General features: G+C 42.4%; 1 protein-coding gene across 1 annotated transcript in view; it reads left to right on the forward strand.

The window, feature by feature from the left end:
* DOCK1 (dedicator of cytokinesis 1) overlaps positions 1-17,489 on the forward strand; it is a 459,011-nt gene that overhangs the window by 251,615 nt on the left and 189,907 nt on the right. The window contains exon 28 of the mRNA XM_081954827.1: positions 14,153-14,254. Within this exon, the coding sequence (XP_081810953.1) occupies positions 14,153-14,254 (102 nt within the window). The remainder of the gene's footprint in view (positions 1-14,152; positions 14,255-17,489) is intronic.

Genomic DNA, 17,489 nt, shown 5'->3' on the forward strand with positions numbered 1-17,489 from the left:
ACCAAATATTAAGCAACAGGAAGTAATTGATTTTTGTAAAATGTTTTGAAAAATGCTGGGTTAGCTTTTAGTGTGTAATTGGTTGCATGTTTTACTGTTTTATCTCTGCATCTCTAATAAAGCGTAACGTTCCATGCAGAAAAAGAGAAATGTGATTTTTGAAAAATCAATTTCAATTTTATACCAAGAGTAATTGTAAAGCTACATTTATATAACTACAGCAAAGTCAGCAAATTGATCTGTGTTCCCTTTATGATTATTCATCTATCTTTTTAAATTTATAAATAAAAAATAGAAGCCCTTCAGAAATGTTTTTAATCACACATGTTTAACATACATGCAATAAGAAAGACAGGAACAAGTGAGCCAGTAAATTGATCTCCATATTATCATACATACTTAATGTACACCATATGCAATTCATCCTATGGTTAACAATGTGCCCTGCATCTTTAATGATAAAGAAGCTGATGAAGCAGCTAAATAACTTTCACCCCAACTGAGATAACTGAAATCTCAAGATTATCTCAATTGTATTCTGTGATGTACTGGGCTTTCAACCAGATCTTAATAGAGGCAGGAGCAATTCAGTCTTAATAAGTTTTCTGTGGTGGGAAAAGATCAATATCTCAGACTATTCTCTCTCTTTTTTATGTTGACTTCTGTCCATAAAAGATTCTATTATAACCTGGATTCTTCCATTTATTTGAAATGGTTTTTTTGATAGAATGTAATTCAAATATATAAATTATAAAATCTCTTTTCTTCACATTGCTTCCTTTGTAAGACTTTCAAGACGTACTGTAACAATTAAATTAGATAAGCTTCATAGATCATTACTATTACACTAGTACTTTTTGCTTTGCAAACTAATCTTCAATCATAAACTGCACTCATAATTTCAGTATTGACACAGATTAGACTTTTATGCAAAATATATCTGTAAATTAGACTGTTGTACTATACGTAGACACCTATCTTTGAATCTATTTAGAATTTAATATTACAGTTAAAAGCAATTTTTAGGGAATAAAATTAAATACAAGATAAATAGCAAATAATGTGTAAATTATTAATATTGATCAATTAAATGTTATTTTTATTCTTAATTAGAAAATTTATTATGTTATTATGTTAACTGTTTTTTCTGATATTGGTATTTTAAAAATATATCATGCCAGAAATACATTTCTTATTCTTTGGAAGGAAGTGGTTTTCAAAAGACCAATATATAGGGGAAAGCCTTTAAAAAGAAGTCCATATGTTTTGTTTTTGCAGGATCCTTTTGAAAACCCGAGTTGTGAATATTTGACAAATATATGATTCAGTATTAAGGTTTCCTGTTCGTTATTATCAGTCAATTGCACTGCAGAAGAAATTTATATAGTTTTTGTTTTGTACTTCAACATAAGGGCTTTACTAGGTAGACCAAAAGAAATTACCAGATAAGCTAACTGTACATTATTGTAAAGCTACATTCACAGAATCTTGCAAATCTGAAAGTATAATTTATCCCTATCTTGCCTGTCAAAACCATTCCCTAGGCTGCAATTCTTCACCCAGTCTCCAAAGCTCATTCCTCTTTACCTTTATACTTTAGAATTGGCATTTACCAAATTACATAAAATACTAGAACACTTGAAATATTAAAGATCTTTGAAGATTGGGTCCAGAAATTAGTGGCTACAATATCAACAATATCCATAAGAATGTCTGCTTCTGTGGGTAGATTATATCTAAAAGATGTTAATAAAGGAATGATAGATATGAAACAAAAATTGCTTGATGGGGAAATAGAATCAGAAATAAGGAATAAATGTATGGATTACACAATATGTAAGGCATTCAAATTGGAAATAATAATGATAGGAAAAATTGTGGATTAAAAAATAGAGAAGAATCAAGAGAACTACTGTGATAAGGACTTTTTACCGGATACACAAAGGTTTGGAAAATCAAAGGGGAAGTGCCAAAAACAAACCAGCACTGCATAAAGACTTACACTGAATTTACAAAAGAGCTCTTTTAAAGCTCTAACATGGTCTTTGAGTGGGAATAAGACAGCATCTGAACAAATTAAAGATCAAGATTGTTAGACATAAAAGAAAATTACGAAGTAGATATTTGATCAAGGTTAAAACAAGACAAACACACTTTACAGATAGAAGCGAAAGGTTATATAGGAAGAAGAAATGTTTGCTTATAACTTTATGGTTGGTGGTAAGTTATCAGTTTGTTTTTGCTTGTTGTAATGAAAACTAGAAGTCCCTTCTCAACATATTTTGCTTTTTATTTCCTCTACTATTTTCCTTTTTTCCTATTTTTCTTTTTCTCTGCAGTTTTTCTATTTTGTTTATAAGTTTTTCTTTTTGAATTTAATTTGCATTTGCTTTTACTACTGTTTTTTAAAAATAAAATTCAGAATTTGTTTTCTACACATAAAAGTATACATTTCTAAATGTGTAAACCTATTTTTTAAAAAACAAATGTTTGAGTGATTATCCCATTCCATTATTCTTCACTGAGCTCCATGTAGAAATTATAGTGAAATATATTATTTTCTGCATGCTGTGCATCCATCATTTGAAATGTAGAACAGAAAATATTTTAATGTTAATGTTGTAGTTTAGTAAGATCAAGCATCACAGTATATGTACATTTCTATCTTGATTTGTAAGGATATGGTGATAAGAAAATATAATAAATATAAAATTAATCATCTAAGTCCATTAGAATTTTTCATGTAACTACCTAATCCACTTTAGACATCAATAACAGAATAATAACTTTAAAAAATATATCCTTCCAACTGCAAAAATGTTGATTAAGCTATCCATCAACCATGGTTAACAAATCATAGTGGCTGGGTTCACATATCATGCTAAGTGATGAATGGTGAGGAAGAACGAGGCTGGACACAGCTGAGGAACTTCCAACTATTTATTGAACACAACAGCAAGAGGCAAAAATACAGGAGAGAAGCATCGTCCCTCTGCTTGACAGCTATTTATACAAGAGCTGTCAAGCAGAGAGACCAACCAGGAAGCACGAACAGCCCGCCTTCAGCCAAGCCGCGCCTGATTGGCTAAGACGCGGCTTGGCTGTTGCTAGCCTGCAGCAAGGGAATCCCCGGCGCGGCTTGGCTGTTGCTAGCCTGCGCAAGGGAATCCCCGGTTGTAAGTCGGGGAAGAACAGGGAGTATAACACTCCTCCCCCCTAACGAGGGCGCATGCGTGATGGCGGAGCATGCGTAATCGCGTAAGTACGCAGGGCGGCATCGGACCCGCCCAGAACGCCTCAGTACGGGGCAGACCATCGGAGGAGGAGGTGGTGCCCATGGGAGCTCCTCTCGAAAGGGAGTGGAGCTCCGGGCGCCATCTTGGAGGCCTACACCTGAAGGAGGCGGAGACACAGGAGCAGGTAGGCTGGGCTGAGGGGGCGCGGCCGCTGGCGGGCTTGAGATAGAAGGATCAGAACGGAGAGCAGAATAGGGCTGGCCTGATTGTGGGAAGGCCAAGGCAGGGGGCAACTCGGGGGCAGGCGTCCCAATGGGGCATGGGCAGACTGGTGGTGGTGGCCACTGGATGGGGCCAGGCACGGTGTCGGTTGGCCGCTGTGGTTGACAGGGTAACAGCCAAGGCGGTGGTAACGGTTGCGGCGCCGGACCAGGGGTCGTTGGAGGGACCGCGGCGGTCGACCCTGCAGGGCTGTTGTTCGGCTCCGGAGGCAGGCGGCGCCTTAACTGATCCACGTGGTGGCGCCAGTCTGCACCATCGGCAGTCCGGACCCTGTAAGAACAGGGGCCGGTTACGGAGGTGACGGTGGCAGGCACCCACTTCAAATCCCCCGAGAAGGCCCTCGCCCAGACAGAGTCGCCCTCAAGGAAAGAGCAGGAAGGGGGCCCCAGGTTGCCCGGCTGCAGCTCAGAATAGGACGGGTGCAGCCTATCTAAGGTGGTCTGCAGGCGCCGGCCCATCAGCAGCTCGGCAGGAGACTTTCCGGAGAGGGGGCACAGGGTGGAATGCTGTACCAAAAGGTAAGCAGCCACCCTCGTGGGCCAGTCGCCCGTGTCCATTCGTCCAAGAGCGTCTTTGGCCGAGCGAACGGCTCGTTCCGCCCGGCCATTGCTGGCCGGATGATATGGGGCTATCGGGGCGTGACGGATGCCCTGGGAGGCCAGGAATTCCTGGAACACAGTGGACGCGAACTGAGGGCCATTGTCCGAGACAACTACGTCCGGCAAGCCGTGGGTGGCGAACAGGCGCATTAGTGCCCGGACAGTGGCCTCAGCCGTGGTGGAGGTCATGAGGATGAGCTCCACCCAGCGAGAATAAGTGTCCACTACGACCAGGAAGACCTTGCCTCGGAAAGGCCCCGCAAAGTCAAGGTGCAGGCGTGACCAGGGGCCGCGAGGAATCTCCCACTCCTGTGGCGCGGATGCCGGAGGCGCCGGCCGGGAGTGTTGGCAGGTGGAGCACCTAGCGACCCAGGTAGCGATCTCGTCGTCAAGGCGGGGCCACCAGACATAGCTGCGCGCGAGCGCCTTCATACGAGCTATGCCCGGGTGGCCCTCATGGAGCCGAGAAAGCACCTGTTCGCGGAGGGCAGGTAGGATTATCACCCTATCACCCCACAGGAGGCACCCACTGTGGAGTGATAGCTCCATCTGCCTGGCCTTGTAGGGACGGTGGTCGTCGGACACCGCCCCTCCAGGCCATCCTCGCAGAACCCAAGCCATCACCTGGGAGAGAGTGGGGTCGGCCCGGGACGCTGCAGCCACCTCGCTCGAAGAGAGCAGCAAGGCCAGGTCCGCGATGGCCAAAACAGACTGGCATGGCACAGTCTGTGGATTGGGCACAGGCAAGGGGCAGCGGCTGAGGGCGTCAGCGTGCCCCAAATGCTTCCTAGGGCGGTAGACCAAGGCGTACGAGTAGGCCGCCAGGAACTCCACCCAACGGGTCATGCGGGGAGACAGGATGGGAGGGGTCGGACGGTCACCGGCCAGAAGCCCAAGGAGCGGCTTGTGGTCGGTGTAAAGCGTGAAATGCCGTCCGTAAAGGTACTTGTGGAACTTTTTAATCCCGGACACAGCAGCCAGAGCCTCCTTGTCGATCTGGCTGTAGTTCCTCTCCGCCGGAGAGAGTGTCCGCGAATAAAAAGCTATGGGGGCTTCCGAGCCGTTGGGGAGGACATGGCTCAGGACGGCCCCCAAACCCACGGGGGAGGCGTCACAGGCTAGAGTCAGGGGCATCCTGTCGCTGTATTGGACTAGGACTGCCTCTGACGTCAGCATGTCTTTGACAGCCGCGAACGCATGCGCTTCGCGTCTGCCCCAGCGCCAGGCTGCGGATCGGTCGAGCAACCGATGCAGCGGCTTGGCTAGTGACGCCTTGTGTGGCAAAAACGGCGCGTAAAAGTTCAAAAGCCCTAGGAACGACTGCAGCTCCGCCTTGGAGGCGGGGGTGGGGGCGTTCCTAATGGCTGCGACTTTGGCAGGGGTGGGGTGGATTCCCTGGGCATCTATAGAGAAACCCAGGAAGTCCACTTTGGGCACAGCAAACGAACATTTGCTGCGCTTTAATTTGAGACCCGCGCCCCTAAAATGGTCGAGGACCTTCCCTAACATTTTGAGGAGTCCCGAGCAGCTGGAAGCCGCGATCAGGACGTCGTCGAAATAGGGTACCACGCCAGGGAGCCCATGGAGCAACCGCTCCATGAGGCTCTGGAAGATCCCCGGGGCAACGGAAACGCCGAATTGGAGGCGGCGACAGCGGAAAGCCCCTCGGTGGGTGACGATGGTTTGCGCAGCCGCCGCATCGTCATCCACCGGGAGCTGCTGGTAGGCCTGCGCCATATCCAGTTTCGCGAAAATACAGCCCTGCCCCAAGGAGTGGAGCAGGTGCTGTACCACAGGGACTGGATAGGGGTTTGCCTGGAGGGCCAGGTTGATGGTCAACTTAAAGTCGGCGCAGAGACGTATGGAGCCGTCGGCTTTGACGGGGACCACTATGGGGGTCTCCCATCGTGAGTAGTCAACAGGCTCCAGCACGCCCTGCGCCAGCAAACGGTTGATTTCCGCGTCAACCTTGGCCCTCAAGGCAAAAGGCACCCTGCGGGCCTTCAGCCTAATAGGGGCAACCTGGGGATCTAGGTTGAGGGAGATGGGGGTGCCCTTGTACAACCCCAGCTGTCCGTCAAAAATGTCCGCGTAGGCGGCGATGATGGCAGCCACGTCAGGGGGCGTGTCAGATAGGGAATGTACCCCATGAACGGACAAGCCCAAGGCAGGGAACCAGTCCAGGCCCAGTAATGCGGGGAGGGGCTTCTCAACCACCAATACCAGAAGACACCCAGAAAAGTCCCCGTATTCAACCCTCACAGTGTAGCAACCCAGGGTTGGGATAAGTGTCCCCTGGTAGTCCCTTAGGGCCACGGTGCTGGAGGCAAGTTGGCGTTTTAAAACGCCAGGGCAAATAGTATTAAAGTCTGCCCAGGAGAGTATGGAGCGGGACGATCCCGAGTCCACCTCCATCACACACGGAGCCCCCTCGATGAGGACTGTCGCCTTGATGCTGTCAGCACCTGCGGAGGCTTGGTAGACTGCTTCGGCAGGAGCGGCCGCTGGTGTTGGCTCGACGGTGAAGCAGTTGGCTCTCGTGCGCTGCTGGCGGCGAGGTTGCTGCGGTCCTGGAGTCGTCTGCTGGCCCGAGGAGCCCTGGGGAGGGTGCTGAGGCAACGCTGCCCGGCAGACCTGGGCCAGGTGTCCCTTCTTGGAACACCGGCGGCAGATGGATGCCTTGAACGGGCAGGCTGACCAGTCGTGGCTGCCCCCGCAGCCGAGGCAGGCAGCCGCGGCTTGGCGAGGAAGCTGCGCTGTCCGGCGCCTTTGCAGAGCTGCTAGACGGGCCACGAGCTCTTCCTCTTCGTCAGCGGGGCTTGGCAGGGGCACCAACTGGTTGATGAGGCAGGTGCGGCCAGGCTGGGTCGGCAGCTGATAGCGGTCCATCTCAGCGGTTGATTGTTCGGACAACTCAACTGCCCGCGCCTCCGCGACAGCTTCAGCCAGGGTGACCTCCGGCCGGGCTAGGAGGCGCCTCTTCAGCCTGGGGTCCTTGACCCCGCTGACGAACTGTTCCACCAGTTTGTCGTCGAGGTCCAGGAACTCGCAAGGGATGGCCGTGGTCCTCAGCGACTGGAGGAACTGGCTCACATCCTCATGCGGCTTTTGAACGCACTGGCGAAAGGCGTATCGCCGTGCTATTTTTGATGGCGTCGGTGCGTAGTGGCTTCGCAAGTTGGCCATCAAGGTGTCCCAGTCGAGGGAATGGACTGGCAGCGGCGCGGCTAACGCCCTGGCGGCGTTAAACATTGGGGGTCCACAGCAGCTGAGGAAAAAGCTGCACTTTTCCTCCATCGGCACGTTCTGCTTGCCACTTGTGGTCATGAAGCACTCAAAACGCTCGAGGAAGCCGGCCCAAGACTCGCCGGCTGTCCCGAAGGGAGCGAAAGGAGGTAACGAGGCCATGAAGACTCGAAGTTTTGTGGCTCGTGGATGAAGCTGAAAACTCGAGTGGCTCGTTCGCGGTGGTCCGTTCCGTCGGTGTCCGCGGCCTCAGAGCGATCCCACCTTCGTCGCCAGTGATGAATGGTGAGGAAGAACGAGGCTGGACACAGCTGAGGAACTTCCAACTATTTATTGAACACAACAGCAAGAGGCAAAAATACAGGAGAGAAGCATCGTCCCTCTGCTTGACAGCTATTTATACAAGAGCTGTCAAGCAGAGAGACCAACCAGGAAGCGCGAACAGCCCGCCTTCAGCCAAGCCGCGCCTGATTGGCTAAGACGCGGCTTGGCTGTTGCTAGCCTGCAGCAAGGGAATCCCCGGCGCGGCTTGGCTGTTGCTAGCCTGCAGCAAGGGAATCCCCGGCGCGGCTTGGCTGTTGCTAGCCTGCGCAAGGGAATCCCCGGTCGTAAGTCGGGGAAGAACAGGGAATATAACACTTGAAAGCAAAGACATACAGTAGTTAAATGTATGAACCAAATTAGCAAAGAAAAGAAAAAAAGGAACCAGAATTCATGTAATTGATATTACTGATTGTTAATTTAAAGTTGTAGGCATCACTTTTAACTAGCGAGATACCTAGCATGAAAGCCTTTGGGAATCATCCGAGGTGGAAACAAAAATGCCTCTGATTTTTCTTCACTGTGAGGGCTACACTTTATTTCTGGAACTTATCTAGGGTAAGATTAATGTATTTAATTTTTCCCTCTACTATTTCTGATGCTTTTGAGGCTGCAAGATGGAGAACTATGGTTAAAATTGTTTTATTTTTTTCTTAAAATCTTTTCTGCTTTTTCGTTGTATATTTGTAAGTATGCTTATTTATGGACTTATTTTTACCTCCTCTGCACGATTTTATGGTGCTATCTTGATTATTGCTCTGTACGTCGCCCCGAGTCCCTGTGGGGAGAGGGGGCGACTAATAAGTTCAATAAAATAAATAAATAATAAATAATAAATTTGTGTCTGAGCAACCTGGCATATGGCAAAAACTCAACAGTAGTCAGAGCATAAATGGTTCACAACCAGGAAGCAAAGGATGATTCTATGGTTGCCATGCCATTCCGTTAGAAATCAACGAATGCATTTATTGATTAATTACATTTATTTGCCCTTTCATCTCATAAATGACTATGCAGCTTACAGCATTAAAAGCATTAAAACCATAAAGATAAATACTTTGAAAGCAATGGAGATATAAATTACAATCAAAATAGAATTATAGTTAAAAGTTGGGGAGGGAGGGAGCTGGATGTTTTGTTTGTTTGTTTGTTTGTTTTATTGGATTTATATGCCACCCTTCTCCCAAAGGACTCAGGGCGGCGTACAGCATTAAAAAACACATATTACAAAAGTTAAAAGGAAATTAGAAACAATCCAAAAAGCAAACCAAATTAATATAACACTAACATTTAAAAAATTAGATAAAATTATGGGGAAGGAGGTGGAATTGGCTCTTAATGTTCAACCACCTCAAATATAATGATTCCCTGTTGGGCCACAAGCCATCTAGCAGAGCCAGGTGTTCAGGCCCTTATGAAAGATCAAAAGGATGGAAACCAATCTCACCTCAAAAAGGCAGGAGCCACAGCAGTAAAGGCCCTTCTCCTAGACCCCACCAGCCAAAATACTATAGTTTCAAAACTGCCAGGTTGTGCCTATTTAACACAAAAATTAAATGCCAGGCACATATAGAATTTATTTATTTATTTATTTATTTATTTATTTATTTATTTATTTATTTATTTATTTATTTATTTATTTATTATTTATTTATTTATTCAATTTATAGGCCGCACCCTCTCCACAAAGGGACTCGGGGCGGCGTACAACTCAATATACAAATAAATGACAAGGAGGAGGTAATCAAAGCATTGTACAATTCATAAATAAATAATCATAAGTTAAAAACAACACAATAAAATTTAAAACAATTAAAATACCCAAAAAATCAGTTAGTTTAGATTTAAAATTGTCCAGGGGGGATTAGAAAATGTAGTTGTAATTCAAGCCAGGCCAGCTAGTTGGAACAGGTGGGTCTTGAGTTTCGTGCGGAAGGAGCGGAGATCGGTAGTTGTCCTAATGTCGGGGGGGAGGTCATTCCAGAGGGCTGGGCCCATCACAGAGAAGGCCCTTCCCCTCGGCGCCGCCCTCTGGCATTGCTTAGTGGACGGCACCTGGAGGAGTCCTTCTCTGTGAGAGCGAATTGGTCGCAGGGATGTATGGGGCGAATTGGGAGAGGGAACTCTAAACCTTTAAAAAAAAACAAAAAATAAATGAAGAAACCAATCTGGATTCCTGGGATTATTATTTTTTAATTTCCAGATTGATCTGGATGAAATCTTTTTTTAATGGGAGTTGTATTACATTCTTTTAACAATATACTTTAATTATTCCCACAAATTTTCTGCCACCTGAAAATCAGGAGAAAGAAGATAGTCTGGTGTAATGATTTAGGTGTCAGATCAGGATTAAGGATTCAGAAATCCAATCTGTTTATGTAATCTTTTTCAGCCAATTAAAACCTTCTCACAGGATCTGAGAAGCTTTAAGAATAATTGTGTATGATACAGGGGTGGGTTGTTACTGGTGTTACTGCCGTTTTGCTTTGCACGCGCTGCATGCACATGCCAGTTGCCTGTAAATAGTTCTGCGCATGTGCAGAACATTAAAAAAGGACAAAAAAACATACCGGCAGCAGCGACTGGGGAACTGGTTCAGAGGTGTGGCCAACCTGGGTCACTGCCGGTTCTGCCAACATTCCACTACCAGTTAGCCTGAACCGGTAGTAATCCACCTCTGGTATGGTAACCAGAACTTGTTGCAATAAAGATAGAATAAGAAAATACACAAATGAAAGCAATTTCTGCTTCCCTGAATAAATTACAGGTATACATAAATTAAGGTCCTCCTTTAACAGTTTGTAATCCAATTTGCTGGGAACAAAGAAAAATGATTTCTAGAAATCTATAATAAGTTGGTTTATCTTCTGACGTACAGTACAGTAATGTTAAGCCTCCTGTTTGACCTGTGAGCCTTCTATTACTCTTAATCATAAAATCAGGTGACTGGATATACTGGTAGTCCTTGGGTTACAAGCACTCATTCAGCAACCTTTCTAAGTTATGATGGCACTGAACAAGGGGGACTTACATTTGGCTATGAAGTTGCAGTTGTTTGCAACATTCATCACAACATTCCTGCAGACACGTGATCACAATTTCTGACATTACCTGTGGTCTCCCACAAGCAAAATCAATTGGGAAGCTGGCTGAAAGTTACTCCTGTTCCCACAGCACACCTACTATTACACTCTTGGCCGTTTCATAATTTAATTTTTTTTAACATTTAAAAGAAAATATAATGCTAAAGAAACTCTAATCATGATAATTCATGAAATGATTTTATGTAGATTTCAATTCGTGCAATGATTAATTTTCTTTATTTACTAATCAACATTATCTTAATAATTTGCAATAAAGAAATTTTGCACAATTACAAAGAAGATTAGGATCCCTTGATAAAAACTGAAGGTATTGGAAAAATAAAAAGTGGATTCATCTGCACAAACATTAATCTTAAGTAATTAACCATTTGAAGAGGAAATAAGTCAGAAATCTGCAAGGGAGATATCTTCTTAAGCATCTTTCCTTAAGGTATTGATTTAGAAATTGTGTCTAATCCAGGAAGCCTTAGCATACATTCATAAAGTTAACTTGATATTTTCCCTCAAGACCCAAATTAAGTTGTTGTAGGTATTCCTTTTTCATCATTATTTAGAATTATTACCTTAGAATTCCTACTGAATGAGTATATTCTATAAGTAGTCCTTGGATTACAATGGCAGTTGTGATGGGAATTTCCATTGGCAATTGATGTTGTCATAAAGAGTGATGTCATATGACTGCATCACTTAGCGACAGCAATCCCAGCAGTCCTGGTTGCCATCATCATCTCAGGACTGTGTAGGTTGTTAAGTGAGGACCTCACATGACCATGACATGGGAAGAGGCAAGAGTCTCAGGCAACCAAGCTGGCAGATGATACCTGAGAGTGGGCAGCCAACGAATGAATGCCGTGGAGTACAGGCCAGCAGACAGGTGCTAGGGGAGGCTGGTATGGAGGGTGGGTGGGGTGCCATGGGTGGTTGCTAGATGGGCAGGTAGGTAATACAGATCACAAGTGGACAGAAAAGTAGTGGGGATGGCTTGTAACTTCCTGCTGGGTTCCCCCACTTTGACCTTACTTGTGGGAAGTGGCAGGGAAGGTCACAAATGGTGATAATATGAATGCAGAGCATTGCAACCATTGTAATTGCTAGCTGGTTGCCAAGCACCTGAATTGCAATCATGTGACCACAGGGATGTACTGTAACAGCCACAACTTCAAGTACAAGTCACAAATCTCCCACCCCCATTCAATGTTGTCATAACTTTGAATGGTCATTGAACAAATGGCTATAACCTGAGGACCATATTCTAAAACATTAATTAGAAAATTAATTACTAAAGCTCTTAGCAATAGCACTTAGAATTATACATATACCATTCCACAGTGCTTTACAGCCCTCTCTAAGCAGTTTACAGTGTCAGCATATTGTCCCCAACAATCTGGGTCCTCATTTTACCAACCGCAGAATGATAGAAGGCTGAGTCAACCTTGAGCTGGTGAGACTTGGACTGCTGAACTGCTGGCAGGCGTTAGTCAGCAGAATTTGCCTACAACCACTGCACCACCACGGCTCTTAAAAAATAATATCTTGGACAAAACAGTCAAACAGTACATTGTCATGAGATTACAACATAAAAGAATGTTTTAGAGGATGTTGCAGGCGCTGGTAAATGTTTGAATATGTTTATCTGATTTAAAAAAATTGTCCCTTACAATATCTAATTTCAATGTAAGTAGTCTTGTCTCCCTCCATGTTTTCATTATTTTGTGTAGATAATGATTACTGTACAAGAAACAAGGGTCTTTCAATTCTTTATTTTGCCTATAGTTTAGTCCGGACTTAATGATAATGGTTGCGTATTTATGCATTTTTATGAACATCTGAATAAACACACACAAAAGAACATCTGTATAGATCTCTGCAAAAGAATATATTACTTCAATATAGTTATTAGGAATGTGAAGTGCTTCAGAAGAGGGTGCAGCTGTTTTAATCTACATTCATATTCCACACACGCTGAAGACTATTGGAGAGCTACATAGTCCTAATATTTATATAAGGTAGAGTTCAATGCCATTTTCCAGTTATATGTTGTAGTGGCAATTAAAATAAATTTTAAAATATTATACAATACACTATTTAATACAACTGAGATCAAGTTTTATCTGATAGTTAAAACCAGGACACCGTGAATTCTAGTCTCACCTTAGACATGAAGCTAAATGAGCTGCCATTACCTGCCCCAGCTCCTGCCCACCTAGCAGTTCGAAAGCATGCAATTGTCAGTAGATATATAGGTACCACTTCAGTGGAAAGTTAACACCATATTGTGTATCTCAGTGTCAGGGGTGGGTTCCTGCCAGTTCTAACCTCTTCTATAGAAGACGTTCCACAAATCTACAGTGCTGTTTAGAACCGGTTCCAGCTCCTTCCCCCTGCCCGTCCGCATATCATCAAGATGAAGAGCAAGAGGAGGAATTCTGGGAGTTGAAGTCCACAAGTCTTAAAGCTGTCAAGTTTGAACACCCCTGGGTTTTTTTTTTTCTAAAGGTTTAGGGGCGCAAGGGTCTTGTAACTTGAGAGCTTTAAGACTTGCGCGCTTCAAATGCCAGAGTTTCTGAGCCAACATTTTGGTTGCTAAGCAAGAGCAATGTTAAGTGAGTTTCACCACATTTTATAAGTTGGCCACACCCACGCAGTCACATGGCTGGCAAGCTACTCCCACCTGGTCACATGGCCAGCAAGCCACTCCCACAAAGCAGGCCACGCCTACAGAAGAGGTTCTAAAAAATTTTTAAACCCACCACTGCTCAGCGTGTATAGTCATGCTAGTCACATGACTACGAAAACTTCTTCAGACAGTGTTGGCTAAGAAACAGAAATGAGCTCTGCCCTCTAGAGTCGGACACGACTGGACAGGGGAAACCTTTTCCTTTAACTTGTAGATAAATGAAGCAAAATATACTTTGCATTGAACAGGAACAAAATGGACAGGTAGGCGTGTACGTGTGTGTCCGTGTGCGTGTACATACACACTGCCAAAATAATACTTTGCAGGATTTTCTGAATTTAGGTTTCATGTCTTCAGGGCACGATATACAGATTCCTACTTTCAGATCCAATCCACTCATTAAAAATTATGGTACAGTAACTCATATAATTAATTGTATTTTATAGAAAAGAAAAATGTATTTGAACAATTATTAAAAGATAGTAAGAACCAAGAGTTTTACAAAGCATATACGTGAAACAATATAGTGCTCAGAAAATTATAGGGACTTAAGAAGTAACAACAGTAAGTGCATATTTTTATTAACTTTTTTAAAAAAAGAAATGTTCATATAACTTGCAATTTGCCTGGAATTGCTGATAATCTGCATATTATGTGACATCTTTGTTTATTTTGCTTTATTTTCAGGGAAATTTCGTTGCAAGCATGACAGCTATTTTAAGGCAAATGGAAGATTATCATTATGCTCATTTAATCAAGACTTTGGGGAAGATGAGAACTGACGTCGTTGTAAGTTTAACCTGAAACATTGTCCCATTTTTACACTATTTCTTTTTTTTTTAAAGAAACATTATAAAACTGAAGAAACTTTTCCTGAGAAACTTATGACCAGACATGAAAATCAGTGGCATACCTGTTGTTGTTTGCCTACCATTCCAAGAACAAAAAAAATGTGTCACTATCCTTATATTAAATGATGATTCTTAAGGCAAATCAAAATTTGGAAGCATACTGAATCAGGTTTTTAGGCTGGAGTCAAATACATAATGTTTCATTTTGTGTCATTAATAATTTATATATTTGAATCCAACTCATAAACAAATCATTTATGATATACGGTATTGTACTGGAGCCTTATTTTATTCCACTAACAGGTTTATTGTATGTATGTTCTATCTTGACTAGATTTCTAAAATCATTTAATTTGTTCAAGCAACTCTTAGATTATTGATGTAGTACCCACCCTAATCAATATTATTAAAAATGCTTACATTTAAAGATAGATTTGATTATTAATAGGCACAATATATCAAGATTCTTTCTAATCTATATTTCTGTTTATGTAGCACTACTTAATTAGGGTATGATAGAATGGAATTAATAGTCAAGGGTGGATATCTCTAATGACCTGGCACTATTGTTTCCCTCTGGCAAATGCATTCTGCAAAGGCAGACCCACATGTATTAGCTGAGATCTATTAATTAGCAGATAACATGACATCCATGCTATGGGGCTAGATACAGATTTTGTTGCTAGGGAAGTTAGATTCTGTAGTACAGCATTTCAGACAGTATGAGGAGGGAAAATCTGACTGCAGATAGAGGCAAAAGACAGAAAGCATATTTCTCAATTTAGTGATTCCAATTAGAAATATGCTTGGAAATAAGTGGTTGGCTCATTTAATTACATTCATCTCAGTTTGGCCATAGTGGGTAGGGAAGGGAAGGAAGGAGCTTAGTTTTTTCTCATTTTTGTCACTTCTCAGTTCAGTAATTTAACTATTGCATGTCAGAACTATTTTAGCATCATTGTATGATTCAAAAGGTAGGGATTACTACACCTATTACACAAACAAGCCCCTCATATTTAAGCCATAAAGAAAATTTTAAAACACAGCAAAAAGACATAAAAATGGAAAAATTCATTGAATCTGATTACAAATAAATCGTGAAGTTTATTAAACTGATTTTCTGCATTGTTCTCCTTTGCCTCCTACTATCAAGGTTAGGATCTGAGCCGCAAAAATATGGCATCAAAGTATGATTTTTCTATATCAATTGGCTGCCTTTTTTACAGCTCGGATCGACTAGTGTAATTCAGCATTTACTGAACTTGAAAATTAATGGGCTGTCTTACAATCTTCTAAAAAGATAGTTGTAGTAGTTTTCAGAATACACATGTAATATTATATGTGTTTATTGTAAATGCTATCCCAATCAAGCTTTTTGCAAGGTGGTGCTTCAGAGCAAAGAATTAAAAGTGGTTATTTTTCCTTACAACTGATGCAATTTGTAATTTTTTTTAATGGTAAGGTTTAAAATGTGTGAAACAAGAAGGCCACATGAAGCAAATGTTTACTACTGCCTGCCAAGTACAGTTTTATCTGAAAAAAGATTAAGATATTTTGCTTTAGTTTACCATAAAAACAAGGTAAATAAATCAAATCTTTTAAATTGTGGCACTGAGAATGCTTATGGAAGCTAATTACATTGCACCAATGCACAAGGCATGTAATAAGTATATTTTAAGGTATTAGTGTAAGTTTGGAACCAAGCTCTCTGAAGCACTATTTTCACACATGCATCTGCTCAAGTTTCAAGGGTCAGATATATCATTACCATTCATCTTTATGGTCCCTCCATCTTTTACGGTGAAGGGGGATCATACTTTCCATCATTGTTCTACTGCTGTTATTTACATTAAAGGCTTGAAGCTGGAATAAGCAAAGGCCACTCCCTTTGGAACCGGTACATACAGTATTGTGTGCAGCGAGTCTAAAGACTTCAAGTTTATTAACTTCTCCATCTATACTGTGTCTTCCTTGTAAGGTCTCTCTCTCTCTCTCTCTCTCTCTCTCTCTCTCTCTCTTTCTTTCTTTTTTTTTATCTCTTTCTCTCTCTCTCCCTCCTTCCCTCCTCCCTCCCTCCCTCTCCCCCTCCCTGCTTTGCCTGTTAATTTTGCTGATCTTTAATAAGCATCAACATATTTTTGCTAACTGAACTGAATGGCTCTATATGCTTGCTCTCTGATATGGATACAGGGAATTGAACAGGAGAATGCTGGATGTAAAACTAGAACTTGAAATTTCTGCCAGCTATTTTCCAATCTTATGACCACTATTAAAGTTTTGCATTCTTACCTATTAATAAGAATTTTTAACCTTTTTATTTGCCCACATATTTGATATGTCATACCTAGAAAATTCAATAGAATATATTCATTCCTAATTGTTTTAAAATTATAATTTTATTGTGACTTTATTAAATAATACAGTACTGTCTAGTCCTGCCATCTTAGGAAAGAGGTTAAAATGTTGTCAAAGTAGGTGCATAAATCCCTTTTTATGTTTTTAAAACCCAAGTTCTCTTTTCTAAAGTTGACGAAAATAGAATTAATTTTTGTTAATTGTTCATGTCAGCAGTTGAATGGTTGTTTGAAAGATGACAAGTTGCATTTCTATGCATATATTAGTCTACGTAATTGTGTGGAATGTATTTTTTTTTCTGAGCAAGAGCAAATTTTTACTAAATAACAACAGAAACATAATCTAAATTACTAACAGTCTAAAGTAAAGTAAAAGAGGAAAGCTGTAGCCATCATTCAGACTGTGTTGGATAAAAAAATATTTCATACATATTTCAAAACAAAAAGCTAGATGAGGAATCAAGTTTTCCAGAAAAGCCAATGTAGCTTGAAGACAGCATAAAGTATGCAGACGTCGTGTCAGTACTATATTGCATGGCATTCAGTAAGACTTAAAATGTAAGATGTTGTCACTTTACACCAGGGATGTCAAATTTGTGATGACATGTTGTCATGTGATGTATCACAACTTTTTCTCCTTTGTTAAAATGGAGGTGGCCGTGGCCAGCGCGTGACACATCTGGCCCACAGGCCGTGAGTTTTACACCCCTGCTTTACAGCTAAGCACACCCAATTACATTCAGCTTTGATTACATGTAAATAGCACAGTATACCCATGTAAAATCCTGCCTCATATCTTGTCCTATAAATCATTTTAAA

Source organism: Natrix helvetica, assembly GCF_964273705.1.
Source record: "Natrix helvetica genome assembly, chromosome: 5".
In the NCBI taxonomy this organism is placed as follows: domain Eukaryota; kingdom Metazoa; phylum Chordata; class Lepidosauria; order Squamata; family Natricidae; genus Natrix; species Natrix helvetica.